Below are 18252 nucleotides of genomic sequence, written 5' to 3'. Positions count from 1 at the left end.
TGCGTGAAATGTTAGGTATCTATTTGTCTGTTTTCAGCTCCAGCAGCCCAGAGCAGTTCTTGGCATAGCTTGGCATGCACCTTGAAGCACGCGACTTTGCGATTAAGCTAAGTCAAAGCACGCATGTGAACCACCTCTGGGCTCTTTAGCATGTCAGGCTCCTGGGTTCCTCAGCATAGTTATCCAGGATATGTGAAAGGAAAAACTCAATAGTGCAATGACATTTTAAACAATTTATTTCACTAAAGCAAAGATCCCCATCTCACATATATCGGGTGCGTCAGTGCATCATTCTATGATGAATATGTAGCAGATTATACCAGGGTGGTATCGGGATGATTCGAGCATCCTCCTTAGCTTACAAGATGTCTTGTCGTGCCATCCTGACCCCCTCCCCAACTAGTGTCGATACAGAGATATCGTATCTGCTTCAGGGGAATATATAATTGGACGGCGGACTTGTCAATCTTTAAATAGTGTCGTGGCCGCACTGACGCGCCTGATATATGTGGGTACCCCAGATGGGGATCTTTGCTTTAGTGAAATAGTGTGGTCAGTAGTGTGGTCATTTACCAGCACAGCAAACCTGAACCCCCTACAACCTCAATGCACACATTTTGTATTAAATCTATGCACTCGTTTTTCCTTACCTTCTGTGCTTCTGTGTTCTGTGTTTCCAGCTTGGTAAGAATGTGGTCTGGTTGACTTTGCTGGTATTTCTTTGGCCTTAAAAGTAAAGAAATAATTACCATAGAACAAAGCTATGTGTAGGGTGGAGAAAGCATATTACACAGTCAAGGTTCCATTTATAAAACCTGTGGTAGGATGTATTCTGAAGTCAAACCTTCACTTCGATATTTTATGGATGGATTTTCTTCCTATTAGTAACCACACAATTCAAACAAATACAAGGAGATTTCCAAGCTCAAACTTACCAACCAACCGCATTGACCTGTCTAACAATATGCATTAAGAACAGGGGTTTAGTCTGCACACATTTGCAAATACATGCATAAACTACAGGCCTCGTCAAAGGAACCCTGTTTTCTGTAGTCCCTAACCCTGATTTCTGGTTCTCCACAATGGGAGGCTGGTTGGTAAGTTTGGGCTTGGAAATCTCCTTGTATTTGCTATAACAGTGGTAAAGCGCTGCTAAAACTAGCGGTGCTTTACTGCTACCCCCCACACCGCCCCCACCGCCCCAGTGTGAAAGGGCTCTTACACAACACACATTGACTGGCAAAAGGCTGTAGACCTGTCTAGGCTGTAGACCTGTCTACAGCTCTTCTAAAGGTTCTGCTCAACTCTAGAGTAGCACAATACCAAAAACTCAAGATAAATTGCAAGAGGACTTAATTTACAGTCAGTAAGTTTCAAGTGACCAATAGACATTGTATTGAAAGCAATTTTCAAGGCTGACCTCAGAAATAACTCTGGCTGATAGACTCTCCCAAGACTAAATTGGCACTAATTCTGTCTACTTAGGGCAGAGCCAAACGGACAAAATTATATTATTATGAAAGTTGATGTGCTAATCTATAGTAGAAAACTGTAAATCTGAACTCCAGGCAAACAATCAATTATACAGATAAAATACATATGTAGCACTATTTGTTGTTGTTGTTTTATTAGGGGGATGATAACTTGGATGGGGTAGGGAATTATGGGATGCCCAACTTGAAAAAACATCCAGAATACAGAACAAGGGACAAGTTCCTCCCTATTTACAAAGAATTCTCTTCTTCCTTCCTCCTGCACACACTTGGTTCCTCTATGTACTGCACCTGCTGATCACTCCATGGTAATTAACAGTCTCTTTGTTAATTGAGAAACAGCCCATTACAGGCTAGGAACTTCCCACCCCTTTTTAGATAGAGTAGCACATGTGGAGTAAACAGCTTTTCCTTCTGCTTCCCTGTAGACACTGAGCCCAGTTCCACCACTGTGGAAAATACCAGCCCACCTGGCTGCTTGCTTCCCTCAGTCCTCCAGACTGGCACACGGACACGAAGATTCCCCTAGGGCAAGGTGAATGAAGACTTGGCACACCGATATCTTCAAATGAGCACTGTTACAGCTGACAGTCTCTCCACTAGTCTTGTCCCTGAACCGTGCTGATCTACTCACGGTCTCTATTTGCTCTCTCTGCTGCCTCTCCGGCAACTGCCTCCTGTGGTGGGACTCTTCCAGGCCAGATTTCCAAGCTCCAGCCCAAGGTAAAACCCCTTCCCAGCAGGGGGCCTCAAGGGCCACCGGCAGCCTCTCCTTAGCACTGCTTCTTCATCTTCCACTTGCTGACTCCCCATGCTGGCATGTCTATTTATGGGCTTCCTTAGTTCCCTGCCAGGCCCACTCCTGGGGATTGGCTAAAGATCTATAAATATGCAGTGCAGCTCCTTCTCACCTCTATGCTCTAGTTCAAGAAGGTTCTCCAACCTTCTAGATACGGGGGGGGGGGGGGGCACCAGAGACCTGCCAGGATGAGTCACTCAGCCCTGGCCTCTAGTAACCCTGACCAGATTTAATGGCCCAGGTATAACCCAGAGCCAGCTTTTTGTTTTTCCTACTCTCACTACTAGTATCACACACTAGAATTTACACATATATGAGAAGAAGGTTTGTATTTCTGTCCACCCAATCTTAACATTTGCACAGCTCTGCCACACAGAACAGTGCTGCCTGACAGGGGAAGAGGACCTGATCTTTCTCTGCTGCAGTTTGACATTCACTTACAGGTCTTCTTCTCACCCTCAGTCTGTGACTGGACAGAGAAAGGAGAGGCATCATACGTATACAGTTTCTCTATAATTCTACTCTGTCCTCCTATCAGCATGATCCTTGCACTACAGAACACCTAAATAGCTACGTATGCTGAAACCAAGCTCTGCTGTACAGTAGACTACAAAACAGCTAATACCAAGTTAAACTTAGTTACTTACACCGCTCGTACTTAAAGCTGAAATCTAGGCAGATATAAAAGTCAGAAACTAATGTAGTTCTGTAATCATTATTACAGCACTAAATGTATTTTGAAATGCAAGCAGTATAAGTACCTGAATGTGACCTGGTATCAGTCTTGCAGCACCTATACAGCAGTCCTGGAGTGTCAGAAGAAGCAGCACAAGTAGCCAATCAGTTCATGTACTGAAACAAACTATGCTGTTAGGAGGAGAAAGCAGAGTGAATGAGAGGTGAGCTTGTCACTGTACCACTTCTCCTTTCACTGTTCAGTCACAGGCAGGAAACAGAGTGAATAATGCTGGCCATCAGAATGGGGACATAACGCAGTAGAAAAAAAAGTACTGCAGTAGAAATCTCTGGATTGAATTTGAATATTTGTTTTCTTTTAATGAGCTATTTCTTTTTATTTTGTTCATTTTGATGGAAGTTCTGCTTTAAAAAATACATCTAATTAATACAGAGCTGAATTAAATTGTGCCTTTCATCTCTGCCCGGAGTAGCTTTAAGTGTCAAATGATAATGGGAGGACATGCCAACGTGGTTTCTGAATACCAGTAATGTATGGCCATGTACATTAACATCAACTAAGCATGTGTGTTTGTTAACCTAGACAGAGAGTTTGCAGATGTCTATCTTTTAATCTGGGAAACAACAGTCATCAAATAAAAAAGGTTTCTGCTGTCTACTCAACTATTCCCTTGAGAACTATCTCCTGCGGGGTATGATACCACAGACATAATGATTATGAGCTGATCTGGATAAAATCAGTCTTTGTATTTCTATAAGTACCATAAGAGGAGACTATTTCTATCTCAAAAGCTTTGATAGTTGCCTCCTTAGACAATAGCTATGCCATATATGGCTTCTGAATGCCATCTTCATTTATCTGTTTCTCACAACCAAGTGTATCTCAACCTGAAAAGCTAAAAGTCTGTATATTATTTACTTTGGCTATTTGCTCACACAAATATGCATAGCTGACCTTATTCCCACATTGATATCCAAGATACTTATCACATCAAAGAAGCAATCACATCTTCATCTCTCCCAATAACATCTATTATAGCCATGCTTAGGAAAGTTAGCACTAGTCCAAAATGAAGGAATATGAATCATGTTAGGCAATTGTGAGAAAGCATCTTTAACAAAAAAAAAAACAAAAAAAAAATACAAAGGCACAGCCAGAGTTCCACTAAAACAGATGTGAATATGCCTTATTGGCTTTTAACATATATCCTCTTACCCGAAAGAGGGTGAACTTGCTAATACATTTAACTGTGAGACAACCACAGATAGCACTGATTACTTGCATCGTGAAATACAAGGATGGAAATTGTTATTGGAATTTGAAGAATGAAATGAACCATAAGAGAATAGAATGGAATCTATTATTTATACATTTATATGTTAAATGGCCACTAAAATAACTGAATTTTAACTTTGGAAAAATGATAATCCTCATCATGAAAACGTATTTGGAGCCCTCAGACATCCAGCTGGCAGAAAAAAATGAAAGAATATATAAAATTTCATATTCGTGATATGTGCCTGCATGTACTTGTAAGAAAAAATATCCTGTTCTCTTTGTATTGCTTCCTTTGTGTGAAATCCCGTGTGCTCCTGCCAGTCCCTCTGCTTTCCTATTAAAAACTGACCACACTAAGCAGGAGAACACACCATGGTCAGTTTTCAATCTGTGCTCGGAACTCAGCCTGCTCTCATCCAATAATCAGACTTGTCCTGACACACCTTCCCTGCATAGTCATTCACTAGGAAGATTAGATTCCTGACACACCCTCCCTGCATAGTCATTCACTAGGAAGATTAGTGTGCTACTGTTTCTCCTCCCCCCAGTTCTTATGCAACTGAGAACAGAAAGAATGTGATCACTTATAAAAAAGGAGGAAAAAAGTGTTTATGTTTTTTTTATTTTGTATATCTATACACAAATGTTTTGACTTTCATTTCCATTCTAAACTGAATGGGTTGTTTTACAAGGTGAGGGTTTACATACACTTCAAATTGTTGCCCTTACATGTAACCACTCCTCTTTCTTTGTTCACATACAGTGTCTGCACTGAAAACAGCAGGTAAAAAGAATGGCAATGCAGTGTCCTACAAGAACACCTGTATGCAGCACTATGGGTGTGCTCCATCATACCACATCATGTATTTGATTGCCTATACTGGTACAGATATTTGGAAACAAAAAGGACAGGGGGCCATTGGAAGGCACAATGGATTCTCCAGAGAGAATAAGTTCAGTGCTCGCAACCTTTCCTCATTACTAATATCCTCCAGACCCTTTATTAGCTTTGTTGCCCTTCTTTGTACTCGCTCCATTTCCAGTACATCCTTCCTGAGGACTGGTGCCCAGAACTGGACAGCATACTCTAGGTGCAGCCGGACCTCTAGGTGCAGTCTATGAATCGCAGTTCATTGACTTTATAGGTACAACCACACCAGATAGGATAAAATTAAATATAAAACTTTATTGATGCACAACAGAAAGTTAAAAACAAAGTAGCATTATACACCATATACAGCTAAAGGCGGTAGACCAAATTGTAGAATGTATTACATTAAAGCGGTGTTCCGCCCAAAAAAAAAAAAAAAAATGAAAAGCCAGCAGCTACACACACTGCAGCTGCTGGCTTTTAATGATAGGCACTTACCTGTCCTGGAGTCCAGCGATGTCGGCACCGCTGCTGATGTTTTCATCAGCTGTCGAGTGCTGCCTCCGCCATGGCGGGTAAGGGTACCCGGCAGTGTAGCCTTACAGCTTCAAGCCGGGAACCCTACTGCGCATGTGCGAGGCCCTGCTCCTCTCTCCTATTGGCCCGGCGACAGGGAGAGGAGGAGGAAGCCCCGCGGTGATAGCACGGACCGTGGCCCGGACTCCCGGAAGCGGAAACAGGATACCTGTCAAAGACAGGTATCCTGTCCCCCCTCCCCCCGAAAGGTGCCAACTATGGCTCTGGAGGGGGAGAGGAGACGAATGAGCAGAAGTTCCACTTTTAGGTGGAACTCCGCTTTAAAGTGTATACTGGTCTTGTTGATTTGCAGACTATGAGTCAAAACTAATATAGGGCTCCAGCATCATTTTATATAAAGCTCAACATGTTTCCCATATTTTGCTTCTTCAGTAGAAAAGCAGCTAACATAAGAAGGCTACATTGATGTTGACTGAAGACCAGAACATGTCACACAAAGGGATCAAAGACCCATGGTCCATAAAAAATAAGGTAGGCATATAATTAATCTACTCACAAAAGTAAAGAAAGACCCTTATAATAAATCCTCTTGTTCCAATTATTTCAGCCCAAATGATCAGCTGACATACATTACGGTACGCCCCCTGAAAATGACGGATAACTGCACCACAGGGGATAAATGGAAGCAGGGAAGGAGGTGGCCAAACCACCCTCAATAGATATGCACACATTGATGCCCAAACTAGGGGAACACCAAAAATACGGCTACAAATGGGCCATGAATAGGGCCCAAATGGAGAGGCCTGGAAACAGTGTCCACCCTGCAAAGGGGCCCCCCACCGGCTCCTATACTGGTACAGAACCATACTCCTATTCACAGGCTGCATATAGGCTAAACCAGGAACAATCTTCTCTGAATAACATTGCATTCACTTTCATAAGCATTTGTCAGTCACACAGTAACTGCATTTGATATATTCAACTAAAACCTGTGTCTGATTTGGAATTGGCACCCTGTAATCCTCTGTATAGAAGTCGTTTGTGAGAGGAAGGGGCAGTGCTAGGAGTCAATCAGGTGTGCTGCAGTGTAAAAATGTTTTAAGAAACAAGCTGTCAGGAGGAGAGGAGACAGGGATAACCACATCAATCTGCTGTTGCTCCCTCACTGTCTAGTAACAAAGTGGGGATGGGGAGGTGACCAATATGTGTTGCTAACCCACAGTAGAGAAAAGTCAGGGCACCAACATGACTGCACTATCTGACCTAGCTTTGTAAACTGCAGGAATGGATAGGCATCTGTATATTTAAAGTGTTACTAAAGTTTTTTTTTTTTCATTAAAATAATAAACATGTTATACTCAGCTGCTCTGTGCAATGGTTTTGCACAAAGTGGCCCCAAACCTCGTCTTCTGGGGGTCCACCACCGGCGGTCTTGGCTTTTCCTCTTCTTTTCTTGCCTCCACAGTACGGCAGTAAGGCACTTCATATGGGGGCACACAGTGCTTGCTCGCTCCTGAGCTGTGTGTGTCTATGGAGCCACGCACACACAGCGGGGCTTAGCCTTGCCCCCTGCTTCCTCTTTACTGCATTTGATTGACAGCAGCAGAAGTCAATGGCTCCTGATGCTGCCCGAGTCCCTATGTGAAGAGGAAGAGAGGTGAGAAGAGATTCAGCCCTGCACAGCACCGCATCTCTTCTCCCCACTCTTCCCCTTCACACAGGGAAGGGGGAGGACAGAAAATTATAATGCAGGGAATTCATTAATGTAAAACAAATTTTGTTTTTAGAACCACTTTAAAGTGGAAGTAAAGACAAAACTTTTTTTTCTAGCTTTGGATAGAAGGGTTAAATTCTTTGTCATATTTTAATTGATCATTGACTATAAGACCGAAAGTGATGGAAAATACAAAATTCTAGAGTTGTCACAAGAAGTAATGGGAAATCTGACTGTTATACGGTGGCTTTGTTTGTTCTCCATGGTCTCACTGTATGTAGGAACATAGCCACCCTCTGATGCTCACCCCCGAGATGAAGTAGAGACTATGGGATTTGTAGAGCGTATAGAGCAGAGCATTGCTCGTTCCAAACAAATGGAAGTAAGGGGAACAAGGAGAGGTTGGGGAACTCATGGAGGCTGTTACAAGGTGGCAGAAAAACACAGTGAGAAATAATTTCATGAAAAATAGATGACAGGGCCATTAAATAGTGGATGTGTATAGATCATTATTGGGGCATAGGGATATTGTTTATTGTCACTTCAAGCATGCAACAATTTGCAGAGTGTTCACTGTAAATATGAATGAGAAAGCAAAGAGCACACAGCAAGAATGTTTCAGACAGATAATAAGTTTTGATGCCCTATTCAGAGTGTACCTTCTTTTGCTCTCTGGCCATTTTCCTCATGTTAACACTCTGTCCTTCATTTTCATATTTTTCTGTGAAGGTGTCCAGAATCTCATAAAGCTCTTCAGCCTGTGAAGGGCGCGGAATCTCACCAAACAATATCTCAAAGGCCCGAATGTCCTCCTGACAGTAAAATCTACAATAAAACACAACTATAGTACCGTGGCTGCAAAAAGAACATTTTCAAAAGAAAGTAGACACAAAGAATTTGAAAAATGTGATAGCTGTGAAATCAAGTAAATTATTAGCAGATCTGCATTTTTGGACCATCCAAGAGTGTGTGGTATTTTTATGCTGAAACAGTGTGATATCTAAAATTTGTACTGTGCTGAAAATACCTGGAGAAAGCATAATGATAAATGACAACATCTGGGACTTATTAAAATGTGATTCCACACCATTTCCAAAATCTAATAACTTTGTCACCCTGGTGAGACCTGAGGCTCTTACCTAACAGAGCCCTATGTGCCATAGTCTGGGATCTATCATGTAAACTGATTGAGGTGTCTTTTCAAGCCAAGTTTCTACTTTGTTTACAATACAAGTAAATTTAAAGTGGAACTTCACTCTCCCAATCAACATTGATTATTTTTAATCCTCATGATGCTACCATTAATAAGTAGATAGGAAAGTATGTCATATTTACTTGTTTTAAACTTTTTTTTTTTTTTTTACACGTCTTCTGTTACTTCTTGGTTTCTTGCCTAGGCAAATAATGGCATATATCCCAGGAGTCTTCAAGAGAGGAGGATGGGGTTTTCTCAGCTAAGAACATTCTCCTGCATGCATGCTTGAGCTAAGGGTAGATGGATTCCAGGAAGTAAATGCTACAAGAATCATTTGCCCTTACTCAAGATGGCCACATCCAGAAATGCTAGGAGGTTGTTTTTCAAAGTTATTTCTCAACGAAATAAAGCAAAGAGACATGGATGGATGGGGGGAAGGGGAGGGTTGCTTTGAATATTAAAAATGAATTAAATTGTTAAATTGTTTTTGGTTTGTGGTACTCAGATGCAGTAAAGAGCCACGTTAAAAAAAGAAGCTCTACAAGGGAAAACATGTATTTACTCTCTTATATTAGGGAAGTGGCTGTGTTCAGAATAAACCAATCACGTTCACTGTTACATACTACTCAGTACACACCTGCCATCAATGGAAGTAACTCTGATTAAGCCAATATAAAGTTCAGCTGTTCTAGTAGGATATTTGTGACATTTAGCCTAGGTTCACGTTGGAGCGATTTGGCATGATAAATCGCATGCCAAATCAGTGGCAATTGCCAGCAATGGCACCGTCCGAAACGGTGCAACGCCGCCCCGATTACCAAAAGTAGTTTCTGTACTACTTTTTGTGACTTCGGGTGCAATTTCCATTGATATCTGTGCAGCAACCCACACAGATGTCACTGAAATCATCCCCAAATTCGGTACCGACATGCGGGAATGAAATCGTGCAAGTTCAGCTGAACTCGCACGATTTAATTCCCGCATGTCGGTCCCGAAAGCCAAAGAGAGGACCATGCAAGTGGACCAAAGCTTACAAACCATCAAAGGGATCTCATTGTTGGATGGTATCAGTCAAGAGAAAGGTACAAAAAACTTCCAAGGCATATACAGTACCATGGAATACAGTAAAAACAGTCATCAATAAGTGCAGAAAATATGGCATAACATTTACATTACCAAGACCTGGACATTTCTCTAAAATTGATGAAAAACAAAAAGAAACCTATCAACATTACAGGACTTGCAGGAAATTTTTTGTCAAGTACTGGTTGTATACTACATGTGGCAACAATCTCCCGTATTCTTTATATGTCTGGGCTGTGAGGTAAGGTGGCAAGATGGAAGCTTTTTCTTACTAGAAACAATCATCCAAGCCCGGTTATATTTTGGAAAAGCCACACATCAAGTCTGCCAAAAGCATGTGGGAAAAAGGTGTTGTGGTTTGATGAGACCAAGATTGAACTTTTTGGCCACATCACCAAAAAAACACCTCACCAATTCCTAATTCAACAGCCAACACAAGCAATCCAACTGTCAATGAAACTATACATTACAGTTGGTACCAAAGTGAGAAACTAAAAAAATAGTTAGGTCTGTGCATTTTTTTTTATAGTGTAAAGAATGGGTTACAACTAGTCCTATTAAGGAGATTTCCCCTTCAGTTTCTGTCTTGGGAACACAACAAGTCTTGAGAAGAAATTTCCCTACAGTAAGAGAAAATACCCTCTTATACAGCTGCCATGGATCAGTTGTCCTCATTGGAACATTTGGCTCACCTCCAGCTCAAGTGACAATTATAACATTGTGGACTTTCCATCACGTTCAGTCCAGGGGACAATGGTCACTGTGCCCACTTTTTAATATAAGTAACAATTATTGATAATATCATGTACAGCAGCTTAAAAACTGCAAATAAACATATCTGCAGAGTGGGGGTAGTGTTGGGCTACACTTTTACACAGCCAACAACTGGTTTCAAACATAGAAACATAGAAGGATGGAAGCCTAAAAAGACAAAGTGGTCCTTCAAGTCTTTTTATTCTCTTTAACAACCTCTTTGCCTGAGTATAAATCCTTATTTGTCCTACACATTTTAAAATAAACATACTGTTGATTGACTCATTACCTTTACTGGAAGTTTGCTTCAGGCATTGACTACTTTTGTAAAATATTTATTTTTGTTATAAAAAATATCATGTTATAATAATAAAATTATTTAAAAAAAAAATTAAAAAAATATATTACTATCTCAGTAAAATAATACTTTATAGTTTTGAACTTTCCTCCTGCTAGTCTGAGTACATGTCCTAGTGTTCTTCATTGATTCTTATTGAAAAAGCTGTCGTCCTGAATCTTATTTACAGGTTTCAGTCACATCCACCTTTCTCTTCTTTTCTTAAAGCGGAGTTCCACCCAAAAATGGAACTTCCGCTTTAAAGGGAAGGTGACCCCCTGACATGCCACATTTTTTTTTGGGGGGGGGGGCGAGCGGAAACCCTTAGAGGGTTGCAGCACCCACTTCCTCCCGGGGCACGGCGCGCCAGAAGGAAGTTCACTTCTCCCCCTTCCCTCTCAGTAATCATCTGGGACACCTCACAGGTCCCAGATGATTGCCTGGCTAGTCACAGCGTGCAGCGCGCTCATGCGCAGTGCGTGCCCGGCTGTGAAGCCACAGCCGGGCGCCCACAGGGACAATGCCGGTGCCACAGAGAGAAGGGGGAGACGAGTGGGGCTTCCCCCGCATCGCTGGACCCTGAGACAGGTAAGTGTCCGATTATTAAAAGTCAGCAGCTGCAGCATTTGTAGCTGCTGACTTTTAATTTTTTTTTCGGCCGAACTCCACTTTAACATACGTATTATGTTTTTCCAGTCTCTCCTGATATGTTTTACCTCTTTGACCTTTCACCTTTTTGATGACTGTCTCTGGACCTGCTCTGTCTTATCTTTTTTTAGGTGAGGTCTCTAGAACTAAACAGATTTTTTAAATGAGGTCCAACTAAAGATCTAAATAAGGTCCAACTAAAGATCTATAAAGGGGAACCTTTACCTCGTCCTCCTGATGATTCTTCCCATAATACACCCCAGAATTCTATTCGCTTAATGCCAGGCCTCATGGTTTGCTCAATTTGCACATCTGAATAATCATCCCTCAATTTTTTTTCCTCACTAGTTTTGGCCACTTCTGTACCCCCAATATTTTACTCTTTCAGAGGATTCTTTTATCAAATTGCATTTTTTTTTGCCTTTAGAAATGTTGCACAACAGTTTTCACCAATCTTTTATAAATGCTGAATCATGTTTCATGTTACACACACTCCAGGGATATCAAACCTATCGCACCCCTTTGTGTCATCAGTAAAAAGACATACACACCAAACTTACAAACAGATTTAATAATATCTGTTTTTTTTATATACTTTTCTGTCAGCTATATTTTCTGTTTCCTTGTACCTCCTATATACATATTTTGTATTCTTTAGTAAACTACTTACATCTTCTTACTACAGTAAACCATAGTGTTTCTCTTATGAATTTGCCTGACACATAATCAAGTTGCCTCCAGGATGGTACTGACTCCGACTGTTTTACACTAACGATTATATACATTTTTAGATAAGCATTTTGAAATTTAAAACTTTATAGAGAAACCCCTTTAAACTCCTCCAACACATTTCTGCTTCTGCTTGCAGGCACAGTTTGAAAACTCCAGTCAATGTCCTGCATGTTGAAGTCGCCCATAATTAAAACCTCTCTCTTCTCTTTCATTTGAGCAATCTCATCACTCAAAAAGTTATCATAATCCTCATACTGTCCTGGGGGCTGGTACACTACACCAGTTCTAAGAAGATGCCTCTCTTGGTTGTAGGCAGACCCAGAGGGTTTAAGTTCCTTTATTTACTAAATTAATATTAGTTTTGTGATATTCTTGCTCTGCAATCTGAATCTAATTGGTGACTATGGGAAAATAACTCTGGTTTTATGTACTGACATTTTAATTTATCAAACACCAGGTGTTTAGAGAAAGATATCTTGCCAAAGGACAGAGATACTTGTCATTAGAATTTTAACAATCAGACTTACATTACACTTGTATTATTGCAGTTGTTAATCATTTAATGCAAACCATCATGGGAAGAAAGTGTAAACCCAAAATTTATTTGTCATAATTCTTGCATCATATCTCATTGTATAGAGCTTTTTACATAATTTCTGTATATACAGTGCATTCGGAAAGTATTCACAGAGCTCCACTTTTTCCACATGTTGTTATGTTACAGCTGTATTCATTATTAACAGTGCATGTCAGAGCTCAAACCAAGCCATGACATCCAAGGAATTGTCTGTAGACCTCTGAGACAGGATTGTATCGAGGCACAGATCTGGGGAAGGGTACAGAAACATTTCTGCATCATTGAAGGTCTCAATGAGCACAATGGCCTCCATCATCCGAAAATGAAGACGCTTGGAACCACCAGGACTCTTCCTAGAGCGGGCCACCCGGCCAAACTGAGTGATCGGGGGAGAAGAGCCTTAGTCAGGTAGGTGACCAAGAATACGATGGTCACTGTGACAGAGCTCCAGTGTTTCTCTGTGGAGAGAGAAGAACCTTCCAGAAGAACAACTCTGCAGCACTCCATAAATCAGGCATGTATGGTAGAGTTGCCAGACAGAAGTCACTCCCCATTAAAAGGAACTTGACATCTTGCATGGAGTTTGTCAAAAGGCACCTGAGGGACTCTCAGATTATGAGAAGGAAAATTCTCTGGTCTGATGAAACAAAGATTGAACTCTTTAGCCTGAATGGCAAGCGTCATGTCTGGAGGAAACCAAGCACCGCTCATCACCTAGCTGATACCATCCCTACAGTGAAGCATTGTGGTGGCAGCATCATGCTGTGGGGATGTTTTTCATTGGCAGGAATTGGGAAACTAGCGAGGATAGAGAGAAAGATGAATACAGCAATGTACAGAGACATCCTTAATGAAAACCTGCTCAAGAGCGCTCTGGACCTCAGACTGGAGCGAAGGTTCATCTTCCAACTGGACAATAACCCTAAGCACACAGCCAAGATAACAAAGGAGTGGCTACGGGTCAACTCTGTGAATGTCCTTGAGTGGCCCAGCCAGAGCCGAGACTTGAACACAATTGAACATCTCTGGAGAGATTTGAGAATGGCTGTGCACCAACGCTCCCCATTCAACCTGATGGAGCTTGAGAGGTCCTGCAAAGAAGAATGGGAGAAACTGCCCACAAATAGGTGTGTCAAGCTTATAGCATCATACTCAGGCTGTAATTGGTGCCAAAATGTGATTTTTTTTTTTTATTTTTAATAAATTTGCAAAAATTTCTAACAAACTTCTTTCACGTTGTCATTATGGGGTATTGTTTGTAGAATTTTGAGGAAAATAATGAATTTAATCCATTTTAGAATAAGGCTGTAACATAAAATGTGGAAAAAGTGAAGAGCTCCTAATACTTTCTGGATGTACTATATGTTGCAAAGTTTCTTATCTGAACATTCTGCCAGGTAGGATACAGCACACTTCCTGTTGCAGGCTGACAACACTAAGCCATCGTCTCAAAAAAAGTAGCAGCACTGTCAGCTTGCCTTGGGCTCTCCTTCAGTTGTCCATTTGGCAACCTAACATGGTCTGCAGGAGGTTTTTGCAGACCTGCTAATAACCCAATGACCAACTGAAGAAGTATGTATTGTAGGCTATTACTGACATGATCTCCATGTAAGAAACTTTGCAACAGATTCACAATACAAGTTTACTTCAAGCGGTAGTAAACTTCTTCCAAAAAAAAAAGTTGAGAGACTTACCTTGAAAAAACGAAGCCCTCCAGCGGCGAGCTGTCTTCGATGACAAGGCTTCCATCTTCAAGTCTTACTTCTGGGTTTGTGGGCTCTGGCCCTTTGAACGTAATAGCACCGATGATGTCACTCCAGCGTATGCCAATGGGAGTCATGGCCACGGCACAGAGCTCTGAAGGGACGGCATGAGCATGCCATCTATTCAGCGCACATGCGCCGGTGACGTTACGGGCTGCTACTCACTGGAATATCTCCTAAACGGTGCACATTTAGGAGATATTCATTTTACCTACTGGTAAGATTTATTATGAGCTTACCTGTAGGTAAAAGTAGCAGAAAGGCGTTTACTACCACTTTAAGGAAGCTGTATACAGTGAGACATGCCAAAAATACTTAAAAATACATATAGCTTTTATATACTATTTAAGTTTTGTAGCCATCTCCATAAATTGTGTTCTTTCTGCTGTCTTGCTCCCCTACTGTGGGGATCCACAGCTGGAAATCAAAGATCCCTGTGAAATTTTCACTTTCAGCAAAGGGATAAGGCAAGCAGAGCTAACAATACCCTGCTTCTGCCTTCAGCACCAGCAACAGAACACTTTAGTTCACATTCACCTGGCACAGCCTCTCACAGAAAAAGCGGGTAAAGAGTTTAAAGTGACAGTAAACTAAACTTCATTTATTTACATCAATTGTTCTAAAATATTAAGTATACTATGGCTGTTTTTTTTTTAATGATTCTTACTATAGTCTTCAGGCTTATTGCACTTACACCCTATCCTCCACTGATGCACCTCATAGCTTCTAGTGAAGAGTGAGCAGTGCCATTATTTCTGGTCACATGCTCCACTCTACATATTACTACAATTCCCATAGGGCTGAATGTGTTTGCATGTAGCTATGTATTATATCTTGGGGTAGAGCAAGAGATTGTAGCGACGCTTACATAAACAAGGGGGGCATGTAGAATTCAGTTAATTAATAGACTTTCATGAACATATTTTTTATTTTTCAAGAAAAAGTGCACTGATAAAGCATTATATAGGACTAAAACTGGGAGACTATTTAGCGCCTCTGGCAAAATAAGGGTAAAATATCTTTAGCAGCAGAAAGGATAGTTTGAATACAGCCAGCTCGTGACATTCAGAGGCTTTAGTCACCACCCTGCACCTGCAGTCTCCTGGCTTCCTTCCTCATCTAGTATAGAGCTGTGATACAATAAGGTAAAGCTTATGATATGCTGGGAAATTTTCATTTCAAACCAGAAAATAACAGACCCTGTCTTGTCTAATCCCATATGAGTGCCAAGGGCAGACAGGAGTCAGAAGCACGGATCTAAATCTTTTTTGAGAGAAATACTGATCTAAACACTTTAGTCTTTCAAATTAAAGAATATGTAAGCCCAGCATTTCATGTTCCCGATATGTGCCTATTGTACCACCTACTTATATGAAAAGTTATCCTATTGTATTGCTTCCTTTGTGTGAAATCCCTGATGTTCCTGCCAGTCCCTCAGCTTTCCTATAAAAAAACTGACCCCACTAGACATTAGAGCACATCCATCCCAGTGTGGTCAGTCCCCTAGCTGTGCTGAGAACTCAGTCTGCTCTCCTCCCAACTTGTCCTGACGCCCCCCTTACCCACAAGGCCATTCACTGGGAAGACCAGTGTGCTGCTGTTTTTCCTCCTCCCGCTCTCTGAACTCCTTATGCAGCTGAGAACAGAAGGAATGCAATCACTTATAAAAAAGGTATTTATAATATTTTTTTTCTTTCACACATATATATATATACATATCTATATATATAGATATATATATATATATATATATATATCTATATATATAGATATATCTATAGATAGATATATATCTATCTATAGATATATATCTATCTATAGATAGATATATATCTATATATATAGATATATCTATATATATAGATATAGATATATCTATATATATAGATATATCTATATATATAGATATATATATATAGAGAGAGAGAGAAAGAGAGAGAGAGAGAGAGAGAGAGAGAGAGAGAGAGAGAGAGAGATACAAATGCTTTGCCTTTTATTTCTATTTTGGATACGTTAACCTTTTGGGAAAAAATAATAAATGCACATATTTTTGCAGGAAAAAAATGTGGGAGAGGCTGCAGCTACTGGAACTAAAATAGGGGTGGAACATGTAACATGTTCTAAAAGGTGACCTTATCTTTTAAACTGAATGGGTTCTTTTACAGGGTGAGGGTTTACATATACTTATGAACTGGACACTAATAATGGCATATTAAAGGGGAAAAAGCTAATTTGTCTAATGGGTGGCACAGTAGTGTAGTGGATAGCACTTTCGCCTAGCAGTAAGAAGGGTCGCTGGTTCGAATCACAACCATGACACTACCTGCCTGGAGTTTGCATGTTCTCCCTGTGCCTGTGTGGGTTTCCTCCGGGTACTCCGGTTTCCTCCCTCACTCCAAAGACATGCTGGTAGGTTAATTGGATCCTGTCTAAATTGTCCCTAGTATGTATGAATGTGAGTTAAGGACCTTAGATTGTAAGCTCCTTGAGGGTAGGGGCTGATGTGAATGTACAATGTATATTGACAGCGCAATATAAGTACCTGAAATAAAAAAAAAAAAAAAAAATTTGGCTGCAGGTTGTTGGCAAACTTACTTGCGATTGGTTTCCTTCCTTTCAATCAAACCAGACCCTTCCAAAGATATTCCAGCAAACAGTCCCCTGGACTTACAGTATGTGTACACTGCTGCAGAACTTCGAATAGCAACATCTCCTTCCAAATTCCTGAAACAGTAATCAGTATGGAAAACCCGGTAGCTTTGTTAAACAGGAAGACAGCAAAATATTCATGACCCATGCTGGACATTCTGCCATGTCAGAGGAATTCACACAAATTTATAAGGAACTCTGAAGATAAAAAAGAAAGACTTCTAAAATACAATAAACAATGCCCTTCTGAATATTTTCAGCCCACCATTCAGGGCCTAGGGGAAATATGTGGGAAAAAACAAGACTCTTAACACCTGTGTGTTCCTATTAAAAAGCCAAGAGACAAGATATCTGTTTATATATCTATGAATGTAAGAGTAAGGCAAGTTGTATTTTAGTGTTGTCAAAGGGTGCCTTTGTGTGTCTCTAGTCCAAAGATCATCCATCTCTCCTACAAGCATGTTTTACCAATTACCTAACAGTTAATTACCCGTTTCCCTTCTTTGCCAAACCTCCTCCCCAGTGTAAAGGACAAGTAACTGACCTTGGTGCATGAAAGGAAGCTACACTAGGGGGGGAAGCATTTGGGCAGTGACTAAATTAAGATGTCTGGTGGGGCATTTGTTTGATCACTTCATACAGGCTCTGGCAAGAGGGGTTACTGCAGGGAGAGGCCGAACAAGGTCATAGCTACATGCTAGACAGCTGCCTATTCCTATGTCTAGCCATATCATAGGATATTCTGATGTATATAAAAAAGTTACAAAAATAAACATTTCAAGGTGTGTACAAAAGATTACCATTTACCTAACAAGGTAGGAACATTCTGGCCTACCCTCTGAGATTATTTTGAATTAACACAATGGTTGATACCTTCTGAATGTTCTAATTTAGAAGCAACAGGATATACAGTGCCTTGCAAAAGTATTCACCCCCCTTGGCTTTTTACCTATTTTGTTACATTACAGCCTTAGTTCAATGTTTAGATGTGATGGATCAGAACACAATAGTCTAAGTTGGCGAAGTAAAATTAGAAAAATATATACATAAAACTATTTTTCAGAAATAATTATAATAGGCATGTGCGCATGTATTCACCCCCTTTGTTATGAAGCCCAAAAAAGCT

The 18252-nt window shown here is 40.7% G+C and overlaps 1 protein-coding gene across 3 annotated transcripts in view; it reads right to left on the bottom strand.

Annotated features, from left to right (window-relative positions):
• The window catches only part of SH3YL1 (SH3 and SYLF domain containing 1), a 264690-nt gene that overhangs the window by 112110 nt on the left and 134328 nt on the right, over positions 1-18252 (bottom strand). For all 3 annotated transcript variants that reach the window (XM_073625460.1, XM_073625461.1, XM_073625462.1), the window contains exons 6-8: positions 17073-17201; positions 8049-8214; positions 651-726 (exon numbers count right to left, since the gene is read on the bottom strand). In XM_073625460.1, the coding sequence (XP_073481561.1) occupies positions 651-726; positions 8049-8214; positions 17073-17201 (371 nt within the window). The remainder of the gene's footprint in view (positions 1-650; positions 727-8048; positions 8215-17072; positions 17202-18252) is intronic.

This window comes from Aquarana catesbeiana, linkage group LG04, assembly GCF_042186555.1.
Source record: "Aquarana catesbeiana isolate 2022-GZ linkage group LG04, ASM4218655v1, whole genome shotgun sequence".
NCBI lineage: Eukaryota > Metazoa > Chordata > Amphibia > Anura > Ranidae > Aquarana > Aquarana catesbeiana.
Note: the sequence above shows the minus strand (reverse complement) of the source record. Positions and strands in the feature narration are given on the sequence as shown.